The sequence below is a fragment of the Marmota flaviventris genome, chromosome 2 (assembly GCF_047511675.1).
Source record: "Marmota flaviventris isolate mMarFla1 chromosome 2, mMarFla1.hap1, whole genome shotgun sequence".
NCBI classification, from domain to species: domain Eukaryota; kingdom Metazoa; phylum Chordata; class Mammalia; order Rodentia; family Sciuridae; genus Marmota; species Marmota flaviventris.
The window spans coordinates 110,235,877-110,263,584 of NC_092499.1; the positions used below are offsets into that span (position 1 = coordinate 110,235,877).

General features: G+C 45.5%; 1 protein-coding gene across 8 annotated transcripts in view; it reads right to left on the minus strand.

Annotated features, from left to right (window-relative positions):
• The window catches only part of Dapk2 (death associated protein kinase 2), a 160,381-nt gene that overhangs the window by 75,326 nt on the left and 57,347 nt on the right, over positions 1-27,708 (minus strand). For 7 of the 8 annotated variants that reach the window (XR_011706682.1, XR_011706681.1, XR_011706683.1 and 4 more), the window contains exons 3-4: positions 22,908-23,129; positions 12,918-13,056 (exon numbers count right to left, since the gene is read on the minus strand). Coding sequence is in view for 4 of the 8 variants with exons in the window: in XM_027925970.2 (XP_027781771.1) it covers positions 12,918-13,056; positions 22,908-23,129 (361 nt within the window). In the remaining 4 variants the exon portion in view is untranslated. The remainder of the gene's footprint in view (positions 1-12,917; positions 13,057-22,907; positions 23,130-27,708) is intronic. The other variant, XM_071608371.1, reaches the window with a different exon arrangement.

Genomic DNA, 27,708 nt, shown 5'->3' on the forward strand with positions numbered 1-27,708 from the left:
GCAATGTTTATCTATCAGACCCCAACCTTGTACTTCTACCCAACAAATGATCCCCCTTCCCATTCTCAAGGATCTTATGACTTTATCCTAGAGAGGTGGGCAGGCCATTTGAGCTGAGCAACCCAGTAGGCTTGTGGCTGGAGCAGGTGCCAGAGTGCCTTGTCTTCTGATGATACTTCCCTGCAGGTAAGTGGCCCGCAGGCTAAATCCCTGGCCTGGCACTCACAAGACTCGGGAGTTCTTGACCTGGATATTTCAGATGAGAAGACAGAGGTCTTGCAGGAGAGGACCCAAGCTGGGTCTGGATAAGTGAACACTGCCTGGGGATTTCAGCTGGGGAAGCGGCCAGCTGGGGCAGCAGGAATGCTCTGTTGGATGGTCAGGACTGGGGATTTTATCCCTGCCTCATGGCTTACTCATCAGACCACTCAGACCTGCACACTCAGACCTGCCCTGACAGGGAACATATAGAGGCCATGAGCTCTTTGCCACCAAATAATGCTCTGCTTCCTTCCCAGGTCACCAAGGGGGTTCCAGGCTGGCCAGGGGACTTGGACCACCATGTCTGTGGCTCCTCCTGCTTTCAGAAAGACTTTCCTTCTTGCTATCCCAACCTCTACTAGTAGCTTGATAATACCCAGGAGGCTGAGCAGGAACTAAAATTTACCACTCATTTACCAAAGCATGCTTCATGCCAGAGCTCTATGTGATCCTTGCAACCTCCCTGAATGAAAGGTTCTATTCACATCCCTATTTCAAAGAAGCCCTGGGAGATAAATGACTTGCTCAATGTCCCATAGCTCATGATGGCAGGGCCAGGAGAGCTTCCCTGGCAGTCTATGCCCTATTCTCCCACAACATCACCTAGCCTGGTGAATTATCTTCAGTGGTGTCACTGACTACCAGAGAATGTGCCTGATATCTGAGGCTCACAGTTCTGCACTGGCCCCCTCAGGCTTCCCTTCCAGCCTCATGGTCCACCCCTGGCTATGTACCTACTATCAGGACGACCTCTCAATTCCAGCCTCTGCTCTTCTTGCCTGGAATGCCTTTCCTACTGCTCCTCACACTTCCAGTCAATGCCTTAGGACTCCTGCCTCCTTTTACTTTCTTGTAGTTTCAGGGATGCTTCCCCTGATCATGTGTTCTAATCCCCTCAGAGCCAACACTTGCTGGCAGAGCTAAGCCATAGGACTCTCATCTGTGAGGCTACTTTCCTAGTTGGTGACTTTTTCCTTGGGGAAATTCAATTCGGTTTTAAAGTTCCTGGCATTGCCTATGTTGTCTTGCATGCTGCATGTTATTAATATTGCAGAAATGAATTGAAAGAAGCAGGCTATGTAGCTCCTTCTTTCCTGCCCTGTGGAGGCCTTTCACCACCACTAGGGGCGCCAGAGCACACTCCTCCCCTTGGTGAGGTTACAGGGTTGGTCAGGAAGGCATTGGACTAAGGGAGAGTCTGAAAGGTAGCCCAAGGACAAGCAAAGTAGCACTTCCCCCAGGGTTTGGTCTAAGACTTCCCACTATTCCAACATAGTAGAGTGATGGAAAGAGCCCAGGCCTGGGGTTGGAAACTGCAGTTCCAGCTCCATCACTCAAGGCTGTGGGAATTTAGACTAGATGCTTCCTTTCTCTGAGCCTCAGCCCCCAGTTCTAGGTTAGACACTGGGTGCCATCCAAAGCCCTTTCAAGGTCTAAGCTAAGCAATTTCAAGGTGGCACAAACTACCAAGTGAGTTGGGCAAAATTCCACTGCTCTGGGACCAAGGCAGGACATGAAAAGGCTCAGTCTCCTGGCCCCAGATCAGGACGGAAGAAAAGGCTGCGCAGTCCCAGACAACTGGGCCCAAGCCAGCCCAACCCCTGGGTAGAAGGATATCCATACTCCTTTACTCCTATCATTCTCCTGAAGCTTGGTTTACTTTAACTAGATACTTCACCCACACACCTGACATCATCTCCAAAGTACGGCTAGAGGAAGGGCTCACACTCCTGTAGGTACTGCTATTGCCTGACTCTGGGATTGTGGAGCTGCCTCCAGGAAGCAGGACTGCCTTCCGTGTGTCCAAACAAACCCACCAAGCTCTGCTTGCTAGGTAGGCATCTTGGGAGAGACCAACATGTCCCTTCGTGTCCTGCTGGATCTGGCCAAAGCTTCCTACTGTAGTGCCAACTAGATGCTGGTCCTCCAGGGGGGACCTGTGCCCCAAGGCCCTATCATGGCATGCCCAGGAGCCCATGCAGAATGAAGGCACCCTCAGGAGGCTATGTAGTAAAGTGCAAAACAGAAGGATTTGGAGTCAGGCAGGCCTGGATTCGAATCTCAGCTCTGCCACTTACAATGTGAAATCTGGGCAAACTCATTGGATCTCTTAGAGCCTTGGTTTCCCATTTGTAAAATGGGGACAACATCTAACAAGTCATGGAGTTGTTCTGAGGATTCAGAAAGATGGTCCACATAAGGAGCAGTACCCAGAGAGATAGCAGAGAACAGGGCTACAGGTATTCATTCTTTTCTGGGATGCAGCACTAATAGTCACACCAGGGAGCTCAGACTGAGTACTGATTGAATCACCTGCACTCAGTTAAAGACTGTTCCCTTTCACAGACCTTCCCTGCTTCCTTCCTCCTACCCCATTTTACCCCCCAGGCTCACAATATTGGGGATTCAAGGGATCTCACAGATCATTTAGCCCCTTCATGTTATAGAGAAGACCAGAGAGGTCAAGAGCAAGGAGCAGAGCCCAAGTCTGCTGAATCCCAGTCCAGTGCCCTCTCCAGGTACCTGCATAGCCTGCCTGCTGCTGGATGAGGCTGCTCAACTCAGCAGAGCTGAGACCCAGCCATGTCTGTGCTATGGGGACAAGGAAACTGCCTGAGAACCTTCCCTTGACAATGCAAGTCCAGCCCAGATTATTCAGGCAGCACTGGGCAACCTGAGAAAGTGAGGTTGCTTGCTGCCAGGCCTCTGTGGCAGGTTTCCAAGCTGCTGTGGCTCCTTCGCCTTCAGGCACACTGGAGTGAGACCACAGGCAGCCCCTTCCCCCGAGCCTCCAGTGTAGCCTATGCCAACATTCACTTCCATTCAAGGACCTCCTGACCCTCTCCCAGCTCTGGACAGCCTTCTGCTGCATTCCCTTATCTCCGCATTCACCACCACCCCTGCAGATCACTCTGCTGGAGTGACCTTCCTGACAAGCTCCTTCTCTTCCTCACCACCCAGCTCTGGCACCCACACTGAAATGTCTGCTGTGACCTACTCCCCCACAACACCCACAGCTAGTTGTTCCCACCCAGAGGCCCTCTGGTCGAGAGCCTCACTTCCATCCCTAGCACCTAAGAGTGGCTGGCATTGTGGTAGGTGCTCAGTTATTGTTTACTAGACAAATGAATGAACAGGTCAGCACAATCACATAGGTACCTCTCACACATCCTGCTTTTGTAGAATCAATATAGGTAACCGCAAAGAGCACAGGGCTTGGAATCTGGATTCAAATCCAAAATTACCAGCATCCTCAGGCCGGGCAAGTTGTGTAACCTCTCTCAGCTTTAGGTTTCTCACCTATAAATTAGGAATAATAATGAAACCCACCTCTAAAGGGTTTCTAGGAGAATCAAACAAGACACATCAAGAGGCCTGTATCTGTTATCATTATTCCTGTGACTATTCCCTTGATTATGTCTCCTTCTAAAAATGAAACCTTTTATTATCATCTGCTATTCGCCCTGCGTGGCCCTGACAAAATCCTGTCTCCCCGAGTAGCATCACTGAACCCACAGCCCAGCCCCTTCCCCTCCAGGCTCCACTCTTGTGCTGGCCTCTCTACCCACAGCACCACTGTGCCTCCCTGGCTGAATCACACACTTACTGAGGGCAAATGCACTTCCTATGCTCCTCAAAGCACCCAGCCAGTGGTTCACTTTATAGTTTACACTCAACACGTTTGACCCTCACTCTGTGAGGCAAGGACTTGTCATCACTCTGGTTTTACAGATGAAGAAACTGATGAATGAGAGGTTAAGTGTTTGCCCAACAGGCCTTAGCTAGTAGGCAATGGGGTTGACCCAAATCCTGTGTACTTTCCACTTTCCCAATGTGTGTGTGTGTGTGTGTGTGTGTGTGTGTGTGTTGCTAGCAATTGAACCCAGGGGCACCATACCAATGATCTACATTCTCAGCCCTTTTAATTTATTTTTTATTTTTTTTATATTATTATTATTAGTTGTTCAAAACATTACATAGCTTTTGACATATCATATTTCATACATTTGATTCAAGTCCTTTTTATTTTTTTGACAGGGTCTCACTAAGTCACCGAAGTTGGCCTCAAACTTGCAATCTTCTTGCCTCAGCCTCCTGAGTTGCTAGGATTACAGGTGTTCACTGCTATGCCCAGCTCCACTCTCCCAGATGGCCCCCGCCTTCCTCTAGTGGATGCAAGAGTTCCCTTGGGATCACCCCTGCCTGCTGGGAAACTGGATATTCCAAGCTCCGTCTGGTCCTCATCACTTTGTTGCTCCAGCTCCATATTTTTTCCCAGAAAACCCACAGCTGTGGCTTAAGAAAGGGCCTGAACTTGGATGCACTTGGATTTGTCAAACCACAGCCTCTGGCCACTCCTCTACTGCAGAAGGCCACTGTCTAGCTCTGACCTCCTGCTGCCCTGAGGGGTAAAGCAGGAAAGAAAACCACTACCTTTCTGTTTCTATGCTCTGGTGGGGAGGTAGGGAAATAAGAATTTGCTTCAAGGTCATTCTAGGACCACTTCCAGTGCTGAGCCAGTCAGTCCACAGGCTTTGCAGTCTGTATCATAGGACAACTAGCATTTGCTGTGGGCTCTCCCGGCATGTCCCTTCATCAACTCTGTGAAGCCATCAGGTCAGGTTAGGCTGATCAGTGCCCCCATCTAGCCAGCAAGGAATCTAGGTCTGAATACTGGCATTCTGAGCCCCTAGCTGTGCTTTGAGGGCCTCAACTGTCCAAACGATGCTTACCTCTTGTCATTCCCTGGGGATCATATTAAAAATTTGATGCCAAATAAATCAAACTCACCAAGAGTGGGGCTTAGAGTCAGTGTTGTAAAGCAAGCTCTACAAGAAAGTCAAGTCACTTGATGCCCAGCATTTGGGAACTCTATCATCAGACAGACTTGGGTTTGAGTTCCATTTCTGCCCTGTGTTAGCTCTGTGACTTTGGCAAGCCACTCAGTTCTCTGAGCCTTGAACCCCTCATCTGCCAAATGGAAAGATTAATATAGTAAAGGGTTCTGAGGAGGCACTATGAAGCCCTAGGAATCATCTAACAACCTCCCCTTTCCCTGACACAATCACAGAGTCTTCTTGTTAAGGTTGTTTTACGGATAAAATGAGTAAATACATGCAAGGTACCTAGAAAAGAGCCTGCATAGCATGCTTGTAATCCCAGCTACTTGGGAGGACTAGGCAGGAGGATTGCAAGTTCAAGGCCAGCTTCAGCAATTTAGCAAGACCCTGTCTCAAAATAAAAAATAAAAAAACCTGGGGATGTCATTTAGTGGTAGAGCACCAGTATCATCAAAATTATAGATAATAATAATAACAATAATTGCCCGTGTATAGTTCGGGTTTTTTGTGGGCTTTTTTTTTTCCCCATACTGGGGATTGAACTCAGGGCCTCAAGTATACTAGGCAAGCGCACCACTACTGAGCTACATAGTAAATAAGTGCTCCATAAATGTTATCTGTCATTATTATTCCATTACTGCTGCCACAACAACACTGAGTCTAGAATGGAACTATCCTGCTTAAAAAAATGCTTTTGCCTACGGAGTATGGGAGCCTACTGGTTCATGAAAGCAGGGTGTTAAGTTTGCAGGAATTTTGTGATCCAGTTTTTGAAAGAGCAATTAAAAATTAAATCATATGAATTAAAACTTATGTTAAGAATTATAAATATTGAAACTTGTAACTTCCTTTTTAGAAAAAATATACTCTGTTTTAGTATTTTCTACTCTCTCTAGGTTCTTCATGCCTGCTGTGTCTGTATGCCCATTGGCCTGTACTCCATGATGGGTTGCTGCTGCATACCACTTCCCAATCCAGTGACATCATGTGGGCACCCTGAAATCAGCTAGTGGGTAGACTAACACCACAGAAATTGAAAAACACTACAAATCCAGACCCAACTTATTTTCTCTTTGATTTTAGACTTTAAAAAATTATGAAGATCACTTAATAACAAATTCAACTTAAAAGGGTGCCTTGTCTGCAGCCATTATTGTGTGAATAGCACAAAAAAGGAAGCATTCTTCCAATATTCAAAAACCGCTGTCCCATTCAGCAAAGAAGTCACTTATGTCTTTAGCAAATAAGTTACAACATGTTTATTTCATTTTCACCTTACTTGATGGAAATAAAAATTTTAGCCAATATTCTTGTCAGAACAATATTCTTGTTAGCTGCAACCATAGATTGGAACTGATACAAGAGTTTGACAAGAACCAAGGAAAGTGTTCTATGAGAATCATTCTGCTCTGTGGAATTTACAATGAAAAATGTTATATGTGTATTTAATTATTTGTAAATAGTGTGTAACAAATCTTTTTTTTTTTAATCTGTGAAACATAGTAAACTTATGTGTGCACATACATTTTCCCCCAGGGATCTTGCTGTTATCAGAAAACTACTGCACAGAACCTCATTAAAGTAGATTACTATCTGAGTTCATATATATATATATATATATATATATATATATATATATATATATATATATATATATGGCTTTATTTTATTTATTTATTTTTATGTGGTGCTGAGGATCAAACCCAGTGCCTTATACATGCTAGGCAAGTGCTCTACCACTGAGCTACAACCCCTTCCTTCCTTCCTTCCTTCCTTCCTTCCTGATATTGGTTTTAATGGTACTGGGGACTGAACCCAGGACCTTGTATTCACTACACTAGTGCTCTACCACTAAGGAATATTCTCAGCATCTTTATTTTATTTTGAGACAGCATCTCACTAAGTAGCTAGGCTAGCCAGGGATCTCCTGCCTCATCCTTCCATCTCCAGGAATTCAAGGTGTGCACCGCCACACTCACAAAAATTAAGTAGTTTATTAGAGGCCACACAACTAATAAGTAGTAGAACCAGGTTTAAGCCCAGGACTTTTGACTGTCAAGATCTTTCTGCCTCATTAATTGCTTCCAGAATTATACTTTCATTCCTGCTGAGTTCCACTGCAAGGGCAGGGCTAATGGTGGCTGTGGATGTGACTTAAAAAGTTCTAGTTGGAGCCAGGCATGGTGGTGCACACCTGTTATCCCAGCAGCTCAGGAGGCTGAGGCAAGAGGAGCGTGAGTTCAAAGCTAGCCTCAGCAAAAACAAGGCGCTAAGCAACTCAGTGAGGCCCCATCTCTAAATAAAATACTGTGGTTCAGTAACCAAGTGCCCCTGAGTTCAATCACCTGTACCCTTCCCCAGAAAGTTCTAGTTGGACACAGGAAACTTCAGTGAGGTCAGGCCTATGCAGGGTTCAGTGCAGGGCAGTGGGCTACTGGAGAAGCAAGAAGCCTAACAGTGATGGGAAAGGACATGGGACAAAAAAAGGAGAAGGGATGGCATTTTTATTTGTTTCCTCATTTGAAAAGTGGGGATCATGTCTGCTCCCACAAACTGAAGACCACAGTTCTCTTTTGCCTCTGTATTCCTGTGCCCCAAGCTCATACCAGTTCAACTCTCAAATGCATCACATTCTATAGCAATTCATAACATATAATTTTTTTAAATTGGAGGGATAGCTTATTGGAAAGGGAAAACAGTGTAACCAGATGAGAAATTAACTATGTAAAGAATATGTTTATAGCACAGTATAGACTTGGATTAACTGTGTGTAAAAAGCATGAATTAAGGAAATAAAAAATCTGGACTGTTAGCATCTGGTGAAATAACTCAGCTTTTCTTAGAGTTTCCTCTCTGATTAAGTTCAAGTCCTCAACATTCAATATCTGTGTGATTTTTGGCAAATTATTTAATCTCTCTGAATTTCAATTGCTTTATATGTTAAAAAAAGTGAGAATATCTTCTACTTCAATGGGTTAAATGAGAAAAAAAGATGTGTAAGCATGCTACATTCTAGAAAAATTCCATATGCACTTAAAGCATTATCATTATCATTCTTAGGAAAGCTTAACCAGTGGTCCTGATCACACTATGAACCTAAGAACAGCACAGAGGATGATTCTAGGCACTACAGGGGTAAATCAAAAGGCCCGCTCAGAGTTTTGGCTTTCATCCAATTTTAATAATTTCTCATGATTTGTTCTTTTACTTAAAATACCCTTAGTCCTGGAGACTCTTCCATTTCAGATTTTCAAATTGGATCAGGTTAGGGTGGGGATGGGAAAGAAAGGACACACCCATACTCAGGGAAAACTCCCAAATCCAAAATAAGCATAAAACCACTTACAAATACTCCCTAGAAGACCTTTATTTGTGTAGAAATGGGTGAGGTTCCTGGATGGCACTGAGCCCCACTTCCTAGTTGTTTGTCTTGCAGGAGGCTTGTCAGGTGCCACCTGGCACTGAGGGGCAGCCAGCCTCAATGTCCCTTCCATCTGTGTAACTTCAACATCATCTACCCTTACCAGCCCCACTTTACCACATCTATGGTGAATTTGCAACACACACCAGGATGATCTCCACTCTGCTCACACAAAGAGCTCACCCTTTGGAAGCAGGCATTATTTGGTGAGAATCCATTAGTGTTTATTTTATATGGCCTCCCATGGAATCACTGTATGCATCTCCCTGTACACAGTGGACCCCTGGAGGTCAGGTGCTACGTCACATTGATATTTGTCACTCTCCCCTCTGGATTATAGCAGGCCCTCAAGAAATGTTCACATTATTGAATTAAACTCTACCTGTAACCTCATTTACATTTTCCAAGTGAGACATGAAAGGGCCTTGCACATCCATAAGCACATTTGTTCTTCACTAAGGTATCCATTCATTCATTCAACACAGAATGACTCATCACATGGCAAGCACTGTGCAGAAGAAAATGATTCGTAATGATGCATGCTCTTAGCAGAAATTTGTACAAAGGGCAGCAAAAGCAGAGAAGCAGGCTAGTTTGTTTATTTATTTTTAGTACTAATGATTAAACCCAGGGGAGCTTAACCACTGAGCCATATCCCAAGACTTTTAAAAGATATTATATTTAGAGACAGGGTCTCACTAAGTTGCTTAGGGCTTCACTAAGTTGGTGAGGCTTTGAACTCACAATCCTCCTGCCTCAGCATCCTGAGCCACTGGGATTATAGGCATATACCACCATGCCTGGCCAGCAGGTTAGTTCTTAGTTATACTTTTGGAGGTTGCAGAGATGGCAAAGGCTAAAGGAAATGCCACTTCTGCTGGCCTTGAAGAATGATCAGGAAGTCACTGGGGAGGAAAAAGGAAGAGCAGCAGCATCCTGGATGAGAGCAGCATGAACAGGAGGAGGAGAAAGGCCAGAATGTGCAGGGCTGGTGTTTTGGAGTGGGGAAGGGCAAATGAGGCCAGAAACAGGGCTAAGACAGTGCAAGAAAAGCCTGAATGCCATGCTGAGAATGGATTCATGTATCCTATGGGTAGCAAGGACCCATCACAAGCTAGACAGAGTGGTACATGCCTGTAATTGCAGCAATTTGGGAGAGCAAGATTGGAGGATTAAAAGTTTATGAAGCCTTGGCAACTTAGGGAGACCCTGTGTCAAAATAAAAAACAAAAAGGACTGGGGATGTAGCTCAATGGTAGAGCACTTGCCTAGCATGCACAAAGCCCTGAGTTGGAGCCCCATTACAGAAGAGAGAGAGAAAGAGAGAGAAGAAAGTTAAAAGAAAAAAGAAAGTTCCAGCCAGGAGACACACATTACCCACATTCCGAATGCAGGAAGCGTCTATTCAACCATGAGGGGATGTCTCTGAGTTCCAGCTACTCATCACTTCCCCAGGTTGCTGAGCTGGGCCTGAGTGAAGGGACCTATGAGTCAGGTAGTTAGAAAGCTCAGAGTCCATACACTGTAAGGATATACAGCCATGGGTGGGGATTAGCAGCATTGACACCCTACGTGCTTCCAGAGAAACCTGGGCTGCCTCTTGGTCATGGGAAATGTTCAGACTGAGCCCAGGAGCTAGATACCAGGCCAGGCCCCACCAGCAGTTCCACCTAGAAATCAATCTCAGCTCTCTGCTGGGCAATTGAGAACTGCATTAGCAGAGTACGTTTCCTTAGCCTATCAGATCCCAAAACACTAAAGAGTTGTCTTCTCTTTCCCTCTATTCTGGGAAGGGGAATAACAATAACAATTATTATTACAGAGCACATATTCCATATTCAGCACTTCATGCCTCTTCTCTCTGTTACAACAACTCTGCCAGGTAGCTGTTGTTATTTGCAACAAAAATGTGTTGCATCCAAGAAGAAAAACTGAGGTTCAGATGTATCCTGGTACACGGGAGTGAGGAGCAAAGTCCCACCTGGCTGACTCCAAGCCGCCCGCCTGCACCACATGATCTGCCACGGAAGCAAACCAAACACCATGAACCTGTTTCAGTATCAGGCCTGCGGGCTCCAGCAAGAGAAAGACAAAGGAGCCCATTTTGAGACCGTCTTCTGGAGCCAGCAGACACAAGAAAACAACAAGTTAATTGTCCACGGGAAGGAGACCCAGGTGCAGTTTAGGCAGAGCATTTCCTGTTCAGTGTATCACCACCCTGAAGTCCAAGGCCTGCCCAGGCGTCACCCTCCTGTGTGATCCCAACTTTTACTCAACACCCTAGAGAAACATTTTCTAAATTCAAAATACTGTGACAATCAATATAACAAGGGGGGACTTGCTAAGGGGATTCACAGCAGGTCACCCTGTGAGGCAGGGTAAGAACTGGGGCAGGAACCTATGTGAGGGAACTGAGCCCACACCTTGGCACAGCTGTGAGACTACGAGCATGCCATAGCTTCTCTGGGCCAGTCCCCCACGCCAGAACTTGCATGTCATTCTGGACCCTGCCCTCTCCCTCAACTCCGCATTGAATTAGGTACCAAATCAATCCTCAGTTTGACCTCTGCAATAGATCTTTTTTAAAATATATATTTTTAGTTATCAATAGATCTTTTATTTTATTTATTAATTTATATGAGGTGCTGAGGATCAAACCCAGGGCCTCACACATGCCAGGCAAGTGCTCCACCACTGAGCCACAACCCCAGCCCTGCAATAGATCTTGGATCCATCTCTCCTCATGTCTCATCCAGATTATCAGCCTGCTAGCTGGGCCCCCAGCTGCCAGGCCATCCCCATCCTATCCATACTCCAGCCAGAGGGATGGCTCTGAAACACACCCTTGCTCACCTGGCCTCTGTATCTCTCAGGGTAAAGTGCAACCTTCTTGGCTTAGCTCCCACTCCTTTTGTCTGCCTCCTGCCCCTCTCCTGGCCTATTTCCCAGCCACTTAGCACATATTCCCTTTGCCTGTACTTCCCTAAATGAACTGTGCTGTTTCATGATGTGTAATCTGCTGGCCTCTCTTCCTCAGAAGGGCCTTCCCCTCTGCTAACACCTGCGAGTCCTTCAGGACACTCAACTCAAATACCATCTCTTCTAGGAAGCCCTCTCTGATACCCCAGTCTTAGGTATATCCTCATTTGGATCCCCAGTGCCCTTGTGCTTCTCTCTATCATACATTTAGAGCCATTGATCTATCTTCTGTACTAAGCCATGACAGGCCTCAGGTGATTTTGCATCTCAGCAATATCCAGGCATCCAGGAGAGAGCTGGGTAAAAGGCCACAGGGATTTTTGGATAGAAGGATGAATGGGCCTCCTTCCTAGAAACATGGGTCTGACCACAAGTTCAAGGACCTTTATTCGTTAGATATCTGCAAGGCTCATCAGATGTCTGTGTGACTGAGGTCAGTTACTAAGGAACAGATCCTTCTACTTTGACCACATTCTTTCTTCATGAAGTCCTATGTGGTCAGTGTGAACTTTATCAACCCTCAATGCCAGTTACCACAAATGATCAGTGGGCTCTGGAAGCAGTTTACGTCCAGTGTTTGGGGTCGGATGGAAGAGGGCAGCCAGTGGTCCCTGGGCTCAAAGATTTATAGTCTCTGGTGGAGGAATGCTGGAGGCTGCACCGTGCTCCCAGGGACCAGAGAGGCAGCCAACTTTAGCAATTCTCCAAACCCTCCACCCACTCAGGACAGAGCTCTTTGTTACTGAAAAGTTCAATCTTGTGAAATGGGTTTGGTTTTAAGCTTCCTGTCATTGGTCTACTTATTTAAAATCTATGTCCTACCTGACCCCTGGAAGAGAAAAGGTGCCTGTAGTTGATTAAGAAGCTTCTTGAAGTCAGCCCTAATTTGCAGAAAGTCTGATAGATGAAATGAATCTGAAGAGGTGGACACTTACCATGCATCATTTCAGAGTTTCAATTATTTAATTAACTGATTGATTTTTATTTTACTTATTTTTTTTAACAGTGCTGGGGATTGAATCCAGAGCCTTGTGTATGCTAAGCAAGTGCTCTACCACTGAACTATATCCCTAGCCCTCAGGATTTCTTTCTTTTTTTTTTTTTCTTTTGGGTTTTTAAAGTGCTAGGGATTGAACCTGAGGCTGTTCTACCCCTGAGCTACCAGCCCCTTTTTATTTTTGAGACAAGGTCTCACTACATTGCTCAGGCTGACCATGAGCTTGCAATCTTCCTGCTTTAGGCTCCCAAATCACTGGGATTATAGGAGAGTGACACTGTGCCCAGCTGCCCTCAGGATTTGAATTTTAAAGTAAGGGAAGAGAGCCAAGTGGGCACTGGGCCCCACCTGGCAATGACATCGGGAGGGACTGGACCCCTTTTCCCTATGCTGATTTTCCTTTATTCCCCTTACTGACCTTAAGATCAAAGTGAGCAATTTTCTTTGTATGAAGGTAGTTCACCCCATCCAGGATCTGCTTAATGAAGCTGGTGGCTTCCTCCTCACTCAGCGACTCCTTCTGGGCCAGGAAATCAAACAGCTCTCCACCAGACACTCTGCAAGACACCAGCAGGAAGGGCCCAGGCCCGGTCAGCCTTGTGTGTCATGAGGCCAGGTGGATGGGTGCACCCCGCACCTGACCCCCAGGCATCCTGGAAGGCAGAATCCCCCTTGCCCTGCCTAGGATCTTGTCCAAGCAACATCAAACACCGATTGCTGTATTCTTTCTTTTGGGGGTCAAGGGCACAAATCACCCTGAGGATATTGCCAGAAAGGTCTCTGCTGACACTTAGGCCCAGGTCCCTGGTTATCCTGGCAGTTACCATCTTCTCTGTATGACTGAGGTGGCAGAGAATGGAAAGAAGCATTGGGGAATGATGCTATGGTCTGAATACCTGTGTCCCCCCAAATTAATATTTTGAAATTCTAACCCCCAAGGTGATGATATTGGGAGGTGGGGCCTTTGGGGAGTGATTAGATCATAAAGGTGGAGGCCTCATGAATGGGATTGGAGCCCTTATAAAAGAGACCCCCAGAGAGCTCATTCATCTCTTCCGCCTAGCAAGGGTACAGGAAAGATGCTATCTATGAGGAAGTAAACCCTTTCTAGACACCAAATTTGTTGGTGCCTTGATCTTGGGCTTTCCAGCCTCCAGAAGCATGAGAAATAAGTTTCTGTTTAAATAAACCACCCAGTCCATGTTGTCATGAATGGGTTACGAATGGTGATTTTGGTGAAGGCTTGGAAGGACAGGAGGAGACTCTCGGACTTGTAAGAGAATAATACCTTAGTGGTCATGAATAGAATGTTAGTAGGACTATGGAGGGTAAAGGCCATTCTGATGAGGTTTCAGATGGAAATAAGGAATAAGATGCTGGGCAATGAAGAAAAAGTCAAAGTAGCCAAGAATTTGGCTGAATTTTGTTTATATGCTGTAATTTGTGGAAGGTTGAATGAAAAAATTAGATATTTGGCTGAGAAAATTTCTAAGTACAATGTTGAAGGAGTGACCTGGTTCCTCTTGACTGCTCACAGTAAGTAAAAAGAGAGAAATGTTTTATCTTTTTAATTTCAATTTTTATCTTTTAAATTTATTATTTATTTTATTCTTAGTTATTTTTATTTTTTTATTTTATTTTTTGTAGCACTGGGGATTGAATCCTGCAGTGTTCTACATCTAAGCTACATTGCCATCCTTTCTTTTTTTTTTTTTTTTTTTTTTTTGAGGTGGGGGTGGATTGAACTCAGGGGCACTTGACCACTAAGCCACATACATCCCCAGCCTTATTTTGTCTCACTGAGTTGCTCACCCTGTTTTACAAATTTTTATTTTATGGTACTGGGGAATAAACCCAGGGGTACTTTATCACTATGCCCGCAGCCCTTTTTTATTTTGATACAGAGTCTCTCTCTAAGTTGCTTAGGACACAACTAAGTTGCTAAGCCTGGCTTTGAATTTGGGATCCTCCTGCCTCAGCCTCCTGAGTTGCTGGGATTATAGGCATGTACTACCACTCTCAGCTTGCCAATCCTTTTTTTTAAATTTTTGTTTTGAGACAAGGTCTTGCTAAGTTGCCCAGGCCAGCCTCCAACTTGCAATCCTCTTGCCTTAGTCTACTGAGCTGCTGGGATCACAGGCACATGCCACTGTGACCAGCTGAGAAATATTTTAAAGATGGAATTGTTTATCAAAAAGACAATAAAACTTAAAAGTGGGAAAAATTCTCAGCCTACTACATTGGGGGTAAAAAATGAGCAAACCTGTTTAGGAGAGAACAAAGGTGTGGCCAAGGATTGCTCATAAAGAGATTAATCTGGATCAGCCATGTAAAGGGAAGCCAGCTGCTACTCAGCAAGACAATGGGGGAGATTAGTCAGCCATCTAATCTAATAATAATAGGGAGATTAGTCAATCTACTGTCCCAGACAATGACAGAAAGACCCTGAAGTCATTTCAGGGATCATGGAAGAAAAGGGGTCTGCCCTTCCCATCACAAACCCATAGTGCCAGGGCCTGGGGGATAGAACCACCATAGGAGGGCTCACTACCCAGAGCTGCCTCATAGCGTGGGCTCTCCAACTCTATCATCATCACACACTTCAGGTGTGGTTCCCAGAGGAGCCCTGCTGTGGGCTTGTGTGAAGCAAAGTCACGTGGGTATGGCTGCCTCCACCTAGGTTTCCTTGGAATAGGAGTCCTTGAGACTTCAAACCAATTGAGCCACAGGTGTACTTTCTGCCAGGAGAATCCGTGAGAACTGAGGCATGGGCTGTGCATTGCAAAAGCACGAGGGCAGGGCCACCCAAAGCTGTATGGGCAGGACCTCTGTCCCAGAGGGCCTGAAGGGCAGAGCATTAAGCCAAAAAGTATTCTGGAGTCTCAAGTTTTAGACTGACTCAGAACCTGTCACTCCCACCAGGCGCAATGGTGCACGCCTGTAATCCCAGAGGCTGGGGAGGCTGAGGCAGGAGGATCGTGAGTTCAAAGCTAGCTTTGTAATTTATCAAGACCCTAAGCAATCTAGTGAAACCTGTCTCTAAATAAAATATAAAAAAGGGTTAGGGTGTGGCTCGGTGGTTAAGCACCCCTGGGTTCAATCCCCAGTACAAAAAAAAAAAGAACCTGTCACTCTTTTCCTTTTTCCTATTTCTCTTTTTTGGGGGCTGGGGATGTGGCTCAAGCGGTAGCGCGCTCGCCTGGCATGCGTGCGGCCTGGAACCACATACAAACAAAGATGTTGTGTCCACCAAAAACTAAAAAATAAATATTAAAATTCTCTCTTTTTTGGAATGGTAATGTCCATCCCATGCCTGTCTTACTATTGTATTTTGGAAGTATATAACACATTTTATGTCACAAATTCATACAAATTCATTTCCACAAATTGCTGGAAAGCAATTTGCCTCAGAATGAATCATACCTTGAGTCTCACCATAACTGATTTAGATGATATTTAGATGAGACTTTGGACTTTAAACTTTGTAGTTGCTAGGAAAGCAGTTCAGTGTTAGAGCATTGGCTTAGCATGTGTGAGGCCCTGGGTTCAATTTCTGGCACCAAAGTAAACAAACTTTGGATTTGATGCTGGAATCAGTTAAGAATTTAGAGACTGTAGAGAGCCAGCTGTGACCCTGCTCTGAGTTACTCCACATAGTATGGAACAGCAGTTTTCAGCTCGTGCCTAACCCTGAGTTACTCTGGAGTTAGCCCTGAGTTATGAAGCAGTAGTTTGCCCTGAGTTACTGCATTTTGAGTCAAGTGCTAAGGCAGCATGACTTGGTAATGTTCCTGGTCAAATTGCTAAACCACTAGGTGTTGGACATATAGAACTTACAAAAAAGAACAACCCCAAGCTACATAGCACAATCATAAGGCACAAACTGATGAATAGATTAATTGTACTAATAAAAAAATGACCACCTATGAACTTCTCAAATTAAATCAGAGGCAGATGGATGTATGAGTGTATCAAAGCCTCATCAGAGAAAATAGGTTCATGAGCTTATCAAACACACTAGACCACCAAATGATTCAACTCTCTTACCTGAAGCATATAGGGAAGGACCCCTAAGACAGGACACACTGGTCCTTTACCCCATCACCTTGTCAGACCACTTGACAAGTTCCTTGAACAAGTTCTGAGCCCTCAACAAGTTCTTAGGCTGGTTCTTAATCTCCTCTGACCACCTGCAGTAACGGTTTTGCCTCTGTGTCTGCTCTCTGCCTTTGCTCTCAGTGCTACCTCTTTAACACTGTGGCTACATTAACTCTTTCTTAGCTGTTCAGTAACCTATTGATCATTGTATGAAGTATGTGTGTCTTGAGTAATATAATTAAGATTGGAATGGAATAAAAGAATCCGTGCAGCTGGGTGTGGTGATGCACTCCTGTAATTCCAGCTACTTGGGAGACTGAGGCAGGAGAAATACAAATTTGAGACAAGCCTGAGCAACTTAGTAAGACCCTGTTTCAAAATTAAAAAAAACAAATTTAAAGGGTTGGAGATGTAGCTTCATGGTAGAACATCCTGGGTCCAATCCCCAGTACCATACATGAGGAACAGAAAGAAGAAGAAGAGGAGGGGGAAATAGTTGGGTGTGGTAGCATATACCTCTATTCCCAGCAAATAGGGAGGCTGAGGCAGGAAGATTTCAAATTTGAGGACAGCCTCAGCAACTTAGTGAAAACCTGTCTCAAGATAAAAAATAAAAGGATATTTCTCAGTGGTAGAATGCTCCTGTGTTCAGTTGCCAGTATGCCCCAACACAAAGAAAACCAGAATTACATATTTAGTTCATATTACATTTCTATTGGACAGTAGCAATAGGAAGGCACCTCCTTTAGATCTAACTACCAATTTACAGGAAATATAGGGGGCAGAGGAATGTGCTGAATAACTGTGAAAGGAATAAGTTAAATCTGAACTGAGATAATTACCAGGTCAAATGACCAAATTTTTATAACAAATCAATGGCATAAAAAAAGAAGAGGGAAAAAAGAGAGCAGGAGGAAGGTGAGAGGGAGACAAGAGAGTGAGACAAGAATGGTACATTGGTACAAACCATCTGTAAAAGCTGTAGTGGCACTCTGCTCACAGGGCTGAAGTGGTTACCTTAGTGTTGGGGGTGAGTCTGGTGCACTCTTTTCTCAGTGTCTCATGGTGAAGTCATCCGGTGCCCCACCGTATCCCTACACTGACCTGGGACAGGTGCTGGAAACTGGAGCACCCCCACAGATGCTGCAGGAGTCACCTTGAGTTGCAGACTGGGATCAAAGGGCCAGGATAGGATCCCAATTCTTCTACACCAAAGACTCAACCTTGACCTTGGGGTGGGGCATGTGAAAATTCTAGGGCTCAGCTTTCCTTCTTGTGAAACAGGAGAAGAAAACAGTCTAATCACCTCTGGGGTGGGGGTGGGAGTGGGAGGAATCTTTATGCAATGTTGAGTACAGGCTATAAGGTCTTTGATAAAGTTCTTGAAGTAAAAACCATGCACAGTATCACTGCTGGGGTGGCGGAGGTAGAATAGGGCTTGATTTTGCGTTCAAAGTTTGCCACCTGTGCAATGTGCTTTCCCAGACATTCTCTCACTTGTGCCTTTCATCCACCCTGAGAGGTATGATGGAGTGACTATCTCCATTCATCAGATGATGAAACTGAGGTCCAAAGAGAGTATGTGACTTGCCCAAGGTCCCGTAGCTAGTAAGTGATACAACCAAGATTCAGACCCAGGTGTCCTAAGTCCAAGTCCACCACAGGTCCCTTGCCACATTCTCTCCACATAGCAAAGCCTGAACTGTTGATGCAGAGTGAAAGCCACCCAGGCACTGCCCTGCTGTTAAGTTACAGCCAGGCCCTCAACACACTGGACATCTTTATCTGACTCTCTCCCCAGCCAGGTTATCTTTGACTCCACTGCACCTAGTATGAGAAAGCCATTCAAAGAAGTTTGGTGAATAAAACAAAGGAAAGAAACAAAGCATTTAAAATATTAATATGAGCCAGGAGCTGTGGTGTATGTCTGTAATCTTAGCAACTCAAGAGGCTGAGGAAAGAGGATCAGAAGTTCTAGACAAGCCTCAGCAACTTAGCAAGGCCCTAAGCAACTTAGTGAGATTCTGTCTCAAAATTTAAAAAAAAAAAAGAAAAAGAGCTGGGGATGTGGCTTAGTGGTTAAGTGCCCCTGGGTTCAATCCCTGGTACCAAAAAAAAAAAAAAATCAATATGGGCCAGGGTTCTATGGCACATACCTGTAATCCCAATGACTTGGGATGCTGAGGCAGGAGGATCAGCCAGCTTCAGCAACTTAGTGAAACCTTGTCTCAAAATAAGAAGTAAAAAGAGGTAGTAATACACCTCAGTGGTACAGCATCCCTGGGTTAAATCTCTAGTACCACATAAGAATGAATAAATGAGTGAATAAATAAGTAATAAGAGAATATTCTGTATCATATAGACAGCAAAAACTTGGCATAGACAAGGGGCCTCTCTAGAGCCTTTTCAGATTTTCAAATCTGTTGTGTCACCTCTGAAACACAGAACCCAGTCCCACCCTTGTCTTCTATACTCCTAGTCCCCCAACTGGGTTAAATGAGGCTATGACCTCCAGCAAATCTCTCAGTCTAAAATAATAATTCTACTATTCCTACTTTAAATAAAGTGTTGCATAAATGTAAAAGATTATCATTCTAATGATGATCTATCCTGTTACCCCAAAGCCACTAAAGTGAAAACCGAGGCTGGGTGAGGACTTTGGATAGTAGTAATTAGTCATCTGTTTGAAGATGTGACCTGGGCAGGAGACCTGGTGTGACATGATCTCCTTGGGATGAAAAAGGGAACAGTCACTGCAGCCCTTAGAATCTCTCCCAGAGACTCAGAAAGTGGAAGGCTGAGGAATCTACCCAAGGTGATTATCCAAGCCCTGGATACCCAGGCTGGGGACATTCACATCAATGCTCAGGTGCCTCTTTTCCTAGCCTAATCAAGTAGCCTGGGCTTTATTTCTTTTTCCCATGAACACAGTTATTTTTTCTTCTCTTTCTTTTCTTTTTAAAAAGAGACAGGGTCCCACCCTGGGGATAAATCTCACTGTAGAGTACTTGCCTAGCATAGCTCTGGCTTCAAATGCCAGCACCACGGCGGGAGGGGAGCGAGAGTGAGACAGAGGAAGAGGGAGAAGAGAGAGAGAAGAGGGAGGGAGAGGAAGAGACAGACAGGGTTGAGAGCAGTGGCTATTCACTATTAAATATTGCCTGTGGGCACCCAAGGGGCATAGTGGGCTCAAGCCACCTTTCTTCCTCAGCCTCCTGAGTATCCACCACGATGTGTCCAGCAACAAGTTTCTACCAAGGACTTCTTGACTCTATGACCTGTGCTCTGGAGTCATTTCCCATCTCCTTCCAGGCTTCATTTCACACCTAAATCTCCTTAGCTTTTTGATATGGAAAGCAAAATGAATAGCCTGGCCTCTTCCTCAAGCCTTCCAGGATTGTTCCTTGCCTGCTAACCTGACCTTTGTCTCCTTCCTCCCTGCAGGTTGGTCTGCCAGCCCAAATGCTTTCCAGAACTCTTCCAGGAATGTATGCACAAATGATCTGCTTATGTAGCAGTGGGGAGAATGCTGCCAGAGCTGCTGCGCCCAGGAAGCTGGACTCAATTCAGCACCACCACCATGCCATTCTCTGGTTTGTAACCACAGGGTATCACTTTCTGCAAGCTTGGAGTCTGGGAGGTCCTGAGTAGTAGGGGCTGCAATGAGGGGCCTGCCTGGCCCTCACTGGAAGGCTGATGTTCTTCACAGAAAGCTCCATATAAGACATGAGTTAATCTACTGAGATTTTGAATGTATTCTTCCTACCACACTGAAGTCAGCTTGTATGGACAATTAAGTTCTTCCCAACCCTGCCTTCAGCAGCCATGTCCAGAGGCAACTCCTTCTAGGGAGTCACATATGGGATAGTGACAGCTGAAAGGAGCTTGAGTCAGGTTTGTTCATGTCCTCCTCCTCCTAACTGCTTTAGCAGAAAGTAAATGGAAGCCCTATACCAGACAAGGTGCTGAGAGGGGCCATGGAATCAGGATGGGACTCTCCATCAAACCTGTAACTGAGCAGTTTCAACTGAGCAAGTGGACGCCAACACCCATATTCAACTACTAAGCAAAACCAGGGCAGAGCGAGGACCCAGAAGTCAAAGATTCCTACAGGCCCAACATGATTCACCAAATCTAAGCACAAAAAGCCCATGAATTCCTCTCCTTGGAGGTCTTCCCTCTCAGACTCTGGCCACACATGATTTAGACATAGTCTTAGTGAACTTGGGTCTTTCCTAATTTTAAAAATCCTTAGCACTGCCAGACACAATGACACACAACTCAGGAGGCTGAGGAAAGAAGATCACAAGTTTGAGGACAACCTGGGCACCTTAGTGAGATACTGACTCTGGTGATGTGGTTCAGTGGTAGAGCACCTCTGGGTTCCACCCCTAGTACCAAAAAGAAAAAAAAAAGTCCTTAGTACTCCATAGATAGGCATCCTGAGAGCCGAGAGAAATGAGACAACTTAGAAGTGGAGACAGAAACTGTGAACAATCAGAACTCAACAAGCACAGTAGCCCAGACAAGTGGCAGGAGCATCAGTGCAATGCAATGGATGGTGCATGCCCCTGAGCTCCCAAGAAGAGGGCCCATTACTAATGGCTGACTTCGAACCCTGAAGGCCATCCCTGGAGGAACACATCAGGCTTTTATCTGGGTCAGACAGGCATAGGGACACGTATAAGGAAAACAGAATGGACACTGGGTGCTATAGAAGGGTAGAACACAGACAATTCTATGCATTTAAACATCGGGCTTGAATCAAATTCAAGAATATACAAACGTTCTTGTACTTCTTCTTTTTTTAAAAAAAATATTAGTTGTAGATAGACACAATACCTTCGTTTTACTTATTTATTTTTATGTGGTGCTGAGGATTGAACCCAAGGCCTCACACCTGCTAAACAAGTGCTCTACCACTGAGCCACAACCCCAGTCCATCTTGTACTTCTTAAATATCTTGCCAACAAAAAGATAGTTCTTAAAATAAAATGATTTCAAATGTCAGGTAGTACACCCAATTTTTTGGCAGGTTAAGGATGGCTACCTGGTTTGCAGGTGAGATCTGAAATGGAGCCATGAGGTAAACTACCCAAGTTCAAGGATCACTGAGATAAATGCCCCCATTTCCCTGCTCACTGGCAGATGCATATGTTTATGAAGCTCAGAACATTATTTTAAAATTTTTTATAAAAATTTATTCCAGACTGAGTCTCACTAAATTGCCCAGGCTGGCCTTGAACTTGAGATCCTCTTGATTCTGCCTCCCAAGTAGCTGGGATTACAGGAAGGTGCCAACATGCCCAGCTAGAACATTTTCCTAGACATAGCCACTGTGACCTGGGCCACCTCAAACCCTGTTGTTTGCCAGGGCCCTAACTCTCTGTTCCTTGGAGAAGGCACCAAGTAAACATGACAGTGGCCAACCAACCCCTGGAATCTTGGTGTCATCTATCCAAATTCCACCAACCACTGTGAAGTCCTCCTCACCTAGACCAACACAATGCTGTCCTGCCTCATGTCTATAGCTGTCTGCACAAGTCATATGGACTCCAGTCCTGGCCCTATCATTTCCTGGCTTATAAATGACCTTGCCTGCCAGTGTTCTTGTCTGTAAATGGGGATAATAAGAGTCATCATGTGATAGCATTGTTCTGAGGGCTAGACCAGGTAATAGAAGTGCTTGGCTCAGTGAATACAAAATAACTCCTGTGTTAGACGACATTTCTGTCATCACAGTTGTTGTAAGGATTGAACAAGATGACAAACGTAATGCACCCATAAAATGCTTGCCTATAGTCGGCCTCTCTAAATAATAGTTATCAGGAAACAATAAAGGTGTTAAACAGAGTACACATACAGTGGATTTTCCCCAGGAAAGGGCTGGAGAAGAGCGTCATAGAGCTCAAAGGATGTTTGTTCTTCCCCTCCTCATAGAACAGATTCCTTCCTGACAGCTTCCCCTGCTCCCCACCCCACCCGCTGCCCCCTCTCACCCTCCCTCACGCTCCTCCAGCCAGAAGATGACCCAGCGCCAGTCATTTCTTCCCTTCCATCCCCAGGACCAATGAAAAGAAGACTGAGACCATCGCCCTCTGCCCCTGCTACTCAGCAAGCTTGTCTGTCCCTCCTTTGGTCCAGTTTCAGAAGAAGCATGGGGGTGACTGAGGAAGAGGGAAACTGCCCACCACTGTCTTCACCTCTGGTCTGAGCTTAGGTTGGTCATTGCTATCCCCTAGCCTTAGCTAAAGCTTTCACCACCCTGCCCGCCCCTCCTGCCCCCGTGGATCACTGGCACCTCACTCACAGCTCGAGGATGAGCACCACATCGGTGCGGTTCTCGTAGACGTCGTGCAGCGTGATGATGTTGGGGTGCAGCACCTGCCGCAGGATGCTCACCTCCCGCTGGATCTCTTCTCGGCACACACCCCGCCGGCTGGCCCGGCTCTGTCGCTTCTTGATGAACTTGGCCGCATACTCCAGTCCTGTGCTCTTCTCCCGGCACTTCTTCACGATAGCAAACTGGCCACTGAAGGAACACAGACACAAACAATTAGGATGTCCTGTGCCCACTGGGGAAGTTACCCCCACTGCCAGCTACTGGGTTACTAATTCAGTCATTCTACCAGAACATGACAAATCATGCCCTTGGCCAGCATCCCCACCTGGCTGACAACCAGTGACCAAGATGGCACAAGTACTTGGCTTCCCTTCTGTTCATAAATCTTCTACCTTTAACTAGGAATGCATGTAAAAATTGTTATCCTGAGTATACAAAGGTGAACACCAAGCCCCTGAAAAGTATTGACTTGATCAGGATGACAGCCTTGTCCTTACAAAGCATCACCTTGCAAAGTTGGCATCCAAGTCTAATCCACCAGATGAAATCACAGTGTTATAAGCAGGTGGTCTTGATAGGTATTCTGGTTGGGGTGGAGGTTGGGGTACAGGCAGCCTGACAAGGGTAATCATCATAGTGGGAGACCATGACAGTGTGACTACAGAGTTATAAAATTAGGAAACTGAGGCACTGGCTTGCCTGAGGTCATCACAGTGTTAATCCCAAACCCAAGCCTCAAAAGTTGGCTGCCTAACCCACGGTCCACAAAGCCCCTCAGACAGTCACAGGGGTGAAGGCCTGCTCCGTAGCAACTGGGGCTGGGCCTAGGAATCCTTCACTTCATCCTTTCAAAGCAATAACCATGAAAGGGTGCCCATGCCAGAGGGGCAAGTAGCCCTAAGCCAGCTTTCCTAAGTGCTCCAAGGGCAGCCCACCCCCAAGAGAAGAGCAGCAATCTTATGCTTCTCCATCTCTAAGCAGGCCATCAGCAGGGGCAGATCTAAGTCCCTGCAGACTGTCAGTGGCCACACCTCTTGAGGGTTCTCATAATCCCTTTTTACTCTGCCCCAGGTTTTCTTGCCACCCCACAAACCCACTTCTTGGGTAACCCAGAAAGTTTTGTTTTGTTTTGTTTTTAGTACTAGATTTTAAATACAACGGTGCTCTACCCATGAGCCACATCCCCAGCCCTTTTTATATTTGTTTTGAGATGGGCTTTTATCAAATTGCTGAGACCAACCTCAAAGTTGCAGTCCTCCTGCCTCAACCTCCCCAATAGCTGGGATTACTGGCTTGAGCCATCACACCCAGATCAGAAAGTTTTACGGTTCAGCTTAATGGCTTAATAAGGGGCCACCAAACTCCAGACTAAAGAAGTATTCTCTTAGTGGCTCTGGGGTGATGAGATACCCTGGATATTTGCCTCAACCTCAGAAAATAGCATTACATCTAGACCATTCTATTATTAGAAAAACCCTAAGTCAGATGGTCTTCAAAATAAACTGAGTGACAACAAGAAAGTCATGTGGAGCAAGCAAGGCATAGATTCACCAACACTTATACAGCATTCTATGTAAAGCACTTTAGAAATGTCACAAACACAGGTTCATGAATGTCTCCTTCCTCATCCCCCATTCACTCAACACTGAGCATCTGCTGTGTGCTGGGCAGTAAGGAGCAGGGACCAAAGGCACAGGCAACAGGTGCAGAGGGAGTTCTGGGGAGAAAGAGGTCCCTGGGGACCGGGCTGGGCATGGAAGGCTTTCCGGAGCCAAATTTATATTGCACTGTCCACTAACTCTAAAGTTTCAGCTATTTAGACCCCAAACATTGGTTCTCAGTTGCCCATACACTAGGGACTGATACAGATGGAGTGAAGCCAGATGGAATGCATTCAGCGTGTCTCTAACACTGATGGTCACTAGGAGCTACTTCTGGCCTTGGGGACATTGGGTCCTGAGAGGATGCCAGCAAACACTTGACAAACCTTCTGGTTCCAGACGGCTGTGAGCCTTGGTGGCAGCGCAGCCACACTCCTCTTCTTCTGATGCCTCAAGAGGCTACTGGCATTTCAGAGTTCTTGTGGCTTTGTCATAGCAGCCCTGAGTTTCTACTTGTCTGATGGAGAACGTGAAGCTGAACGATTTTAAGTGGGCTGTTCAAGCTCACAGAGCATGCAGGTGGTAGCACCAAGTCCCCCATCTCCCAATCCCAAGCTGTTTTGACTACATTAGGGTTTGGGAAGGGCAAAAAGCAATTTTGTCAAGTAGAGCTACAGGTTTTAGGTCACCTTGACATAGCCTACTCTTTGTCTTATGAGGGGAACAGAGACATTTTTCTATGTCACATGCCTGAAAAATTCCTCAAACTCTCAAAAAGCAAATGAGTGTTTGCTTTTCCCTCTTGAGTTTCTTCCTTGTGAGAGCAGCATTGCACTGGGAGATGACTGGGACAGACTTAATCCCCCTCCAAAGAAAGTATTTTGAGAGTGGGTGACTAAGAGGAGCCAAATACCAAGCCACACCTTGCATCTCACCTCTCCTCACTGGGGAAGGACCCTGTGCTCAACCTGCTGTGGGGAATCTCAGGGAAGGCAAAGACAGCTGGCTGGTTTACCTCATCTGGTTGAGCCATTTAGGGAAGAGAGAACACCCTTCTCCAGGGCCATGCCCCAAGCCCCCATAATGGAGATTGATCAACAATATCAGTCTTCAAGATCAGACAGGCATGGCCTTAGGAACTTATTTATGCTATCACATGGTTCAAGTTGCTACCTGCTCTGAACATCAGTTTCTTTATCTGTAAAATAGGAATCATGATTCCTTGGCTAGATAATTATGAAGACTGGAAATATTTATAATGTTGGCCCAGCATCAGCATAACCACTAGCTCAGGTGAAAGCTGAGCACAGGCACCTACAGCCAGAAGTCACTGATTCAAATGGTCTGGAATGTATGGCTAAGAAATTGGCATAATTTTAAAAGAACCCCTCCCCCATGATTCCAGAAAATAGCCAGATGTGAATATCCCTGTTCCCCCCCCCCCCGCCCCCCGCGCCAGTACAGGGACTAGAAACCAGAGGGCACTCTACCAATGAGTTACACCCCAAAGACTTTTTGTTTTTTGAGACAAGGCCTCACTATGTTGCTGAGGCTGGTCTTGAACTTGAGATCCTCTTGCTTCAGCCTATCAAGTAGCTAGGTTTACAAATGTGTCCTACTACACTCTGCAGGGATATCTCTGTTCTAAACAATTAGCCAACTCTTTGATCCTAGTGCACTTGTTTTCAGCCTTGGTGGCATATTGGAATCCCCTGAAAACTTTAAAACTCCTGGGGTCTAGGTCTCAGCCTGGAGATTCTGAGCTCCTAGCTCTTAGCTATAGCCGGGAGATAGAGATATTTAAAAGCTCTCTGGTAACTCATGGGCAGCCAGGGCTGAGAACCACTGACTTACAATAGCCCTCTATCTCCATTTCACACATGAAGAAACCATACCACTGTTACTCTTATCATTTCTGTCATTTGCAATATTATACATCTACCTGCAGCATTCTTTGATCTTTAAGGGAAGTAGAGGGAATCAGAAGGAGCATCTCTCCCATTAGCATTTTTTTTTAAACTATGGATTGTACCCAGAGACTCGTACATACCAGGTAAGCACTGAGTTATATCCCAAGCCCTTTTTTATTTTAAGACAGTCTTACTAAGTTGTCTAAGCTGGACTCAAATATACAATCCTCTTGACTCAGCCTCAAAAGTAGCTGAGCTGGGATTATAGGCATGCACCACCTCCTTCAGCTCACCAGCAGTTTTTGCTTGAGAGGGTCAGCAATAAAATTACGGTGGTATTCATTCACAATCTATGACAGATTGCCTAGGCCACAGGGGATAAGAGAAGTGGAATTTTGCAGTGGACTACCCCATAACCATTGTACTCCTGACAGATTCAAAAAAGCAGAACCTGACATGGCCCTATTACCCAGTCAGAGTGCACCAGCAAACCTAAGGGCAGGTAAAGACAGTGATGGTGACAGGCATTTGTCTGTCCACCAGACAGGCTCTGCAGCCAGATGGTGAGGCCCCACAGTATGGAAGCCAACCAGATGGGCTATGAGGGAGACAGGTAGGTGGTAAGGGCTTCTCTTAGGAGAGTGACACCCAGGGAATCATGTAGGAAGGGAGCAGAGGAGAGACAGACAACCTCTAATGATAATCATTGCCAACACTAATTCAAAAATTATGGGAAGAAATAGGGCTGGGTATATAGCTTAGTGATCAGTACTTATCTAGTATGCATAAGAGTCTGGGCTCAATCTCCCCACCCCCCTCCCATCCCCTTCCCCATCTGCACAAAAGAGTTTCATAGGTATGGATAAGGAACTGCCTTGTCAGTTCATATCTCTCCCTCTGTCACCTGAAAAAGCTTCCTATCAGAAAATTCCAAAAAGCCTGTGACAACTCTGAACAGAAATGAAAGTTTCCATTTTACTCTCCAAATTTCTGTCTCTGGGCTGGCATCAGGAGATATAGGTTCTAGTTAGAGACCTTCCATTAACCCGCTGTGACCCTGAGTAGCCTGTGCAGGCCCCTGGGCCTTAGTTTCCACCCTTGTCAAATGGAGACAATAAAACCTTTTCTGCCCACCTCCCAGGGTTGTTTGGGAAATCATGAGATCATGTCTGAGAAGGAACTTTGCCATCCAGCTGCAGGAAAGCCAGGAGGTGTGGACAGGTGGGAACTCGGTGCCTGAGGCTGGCTTGCAAAGTC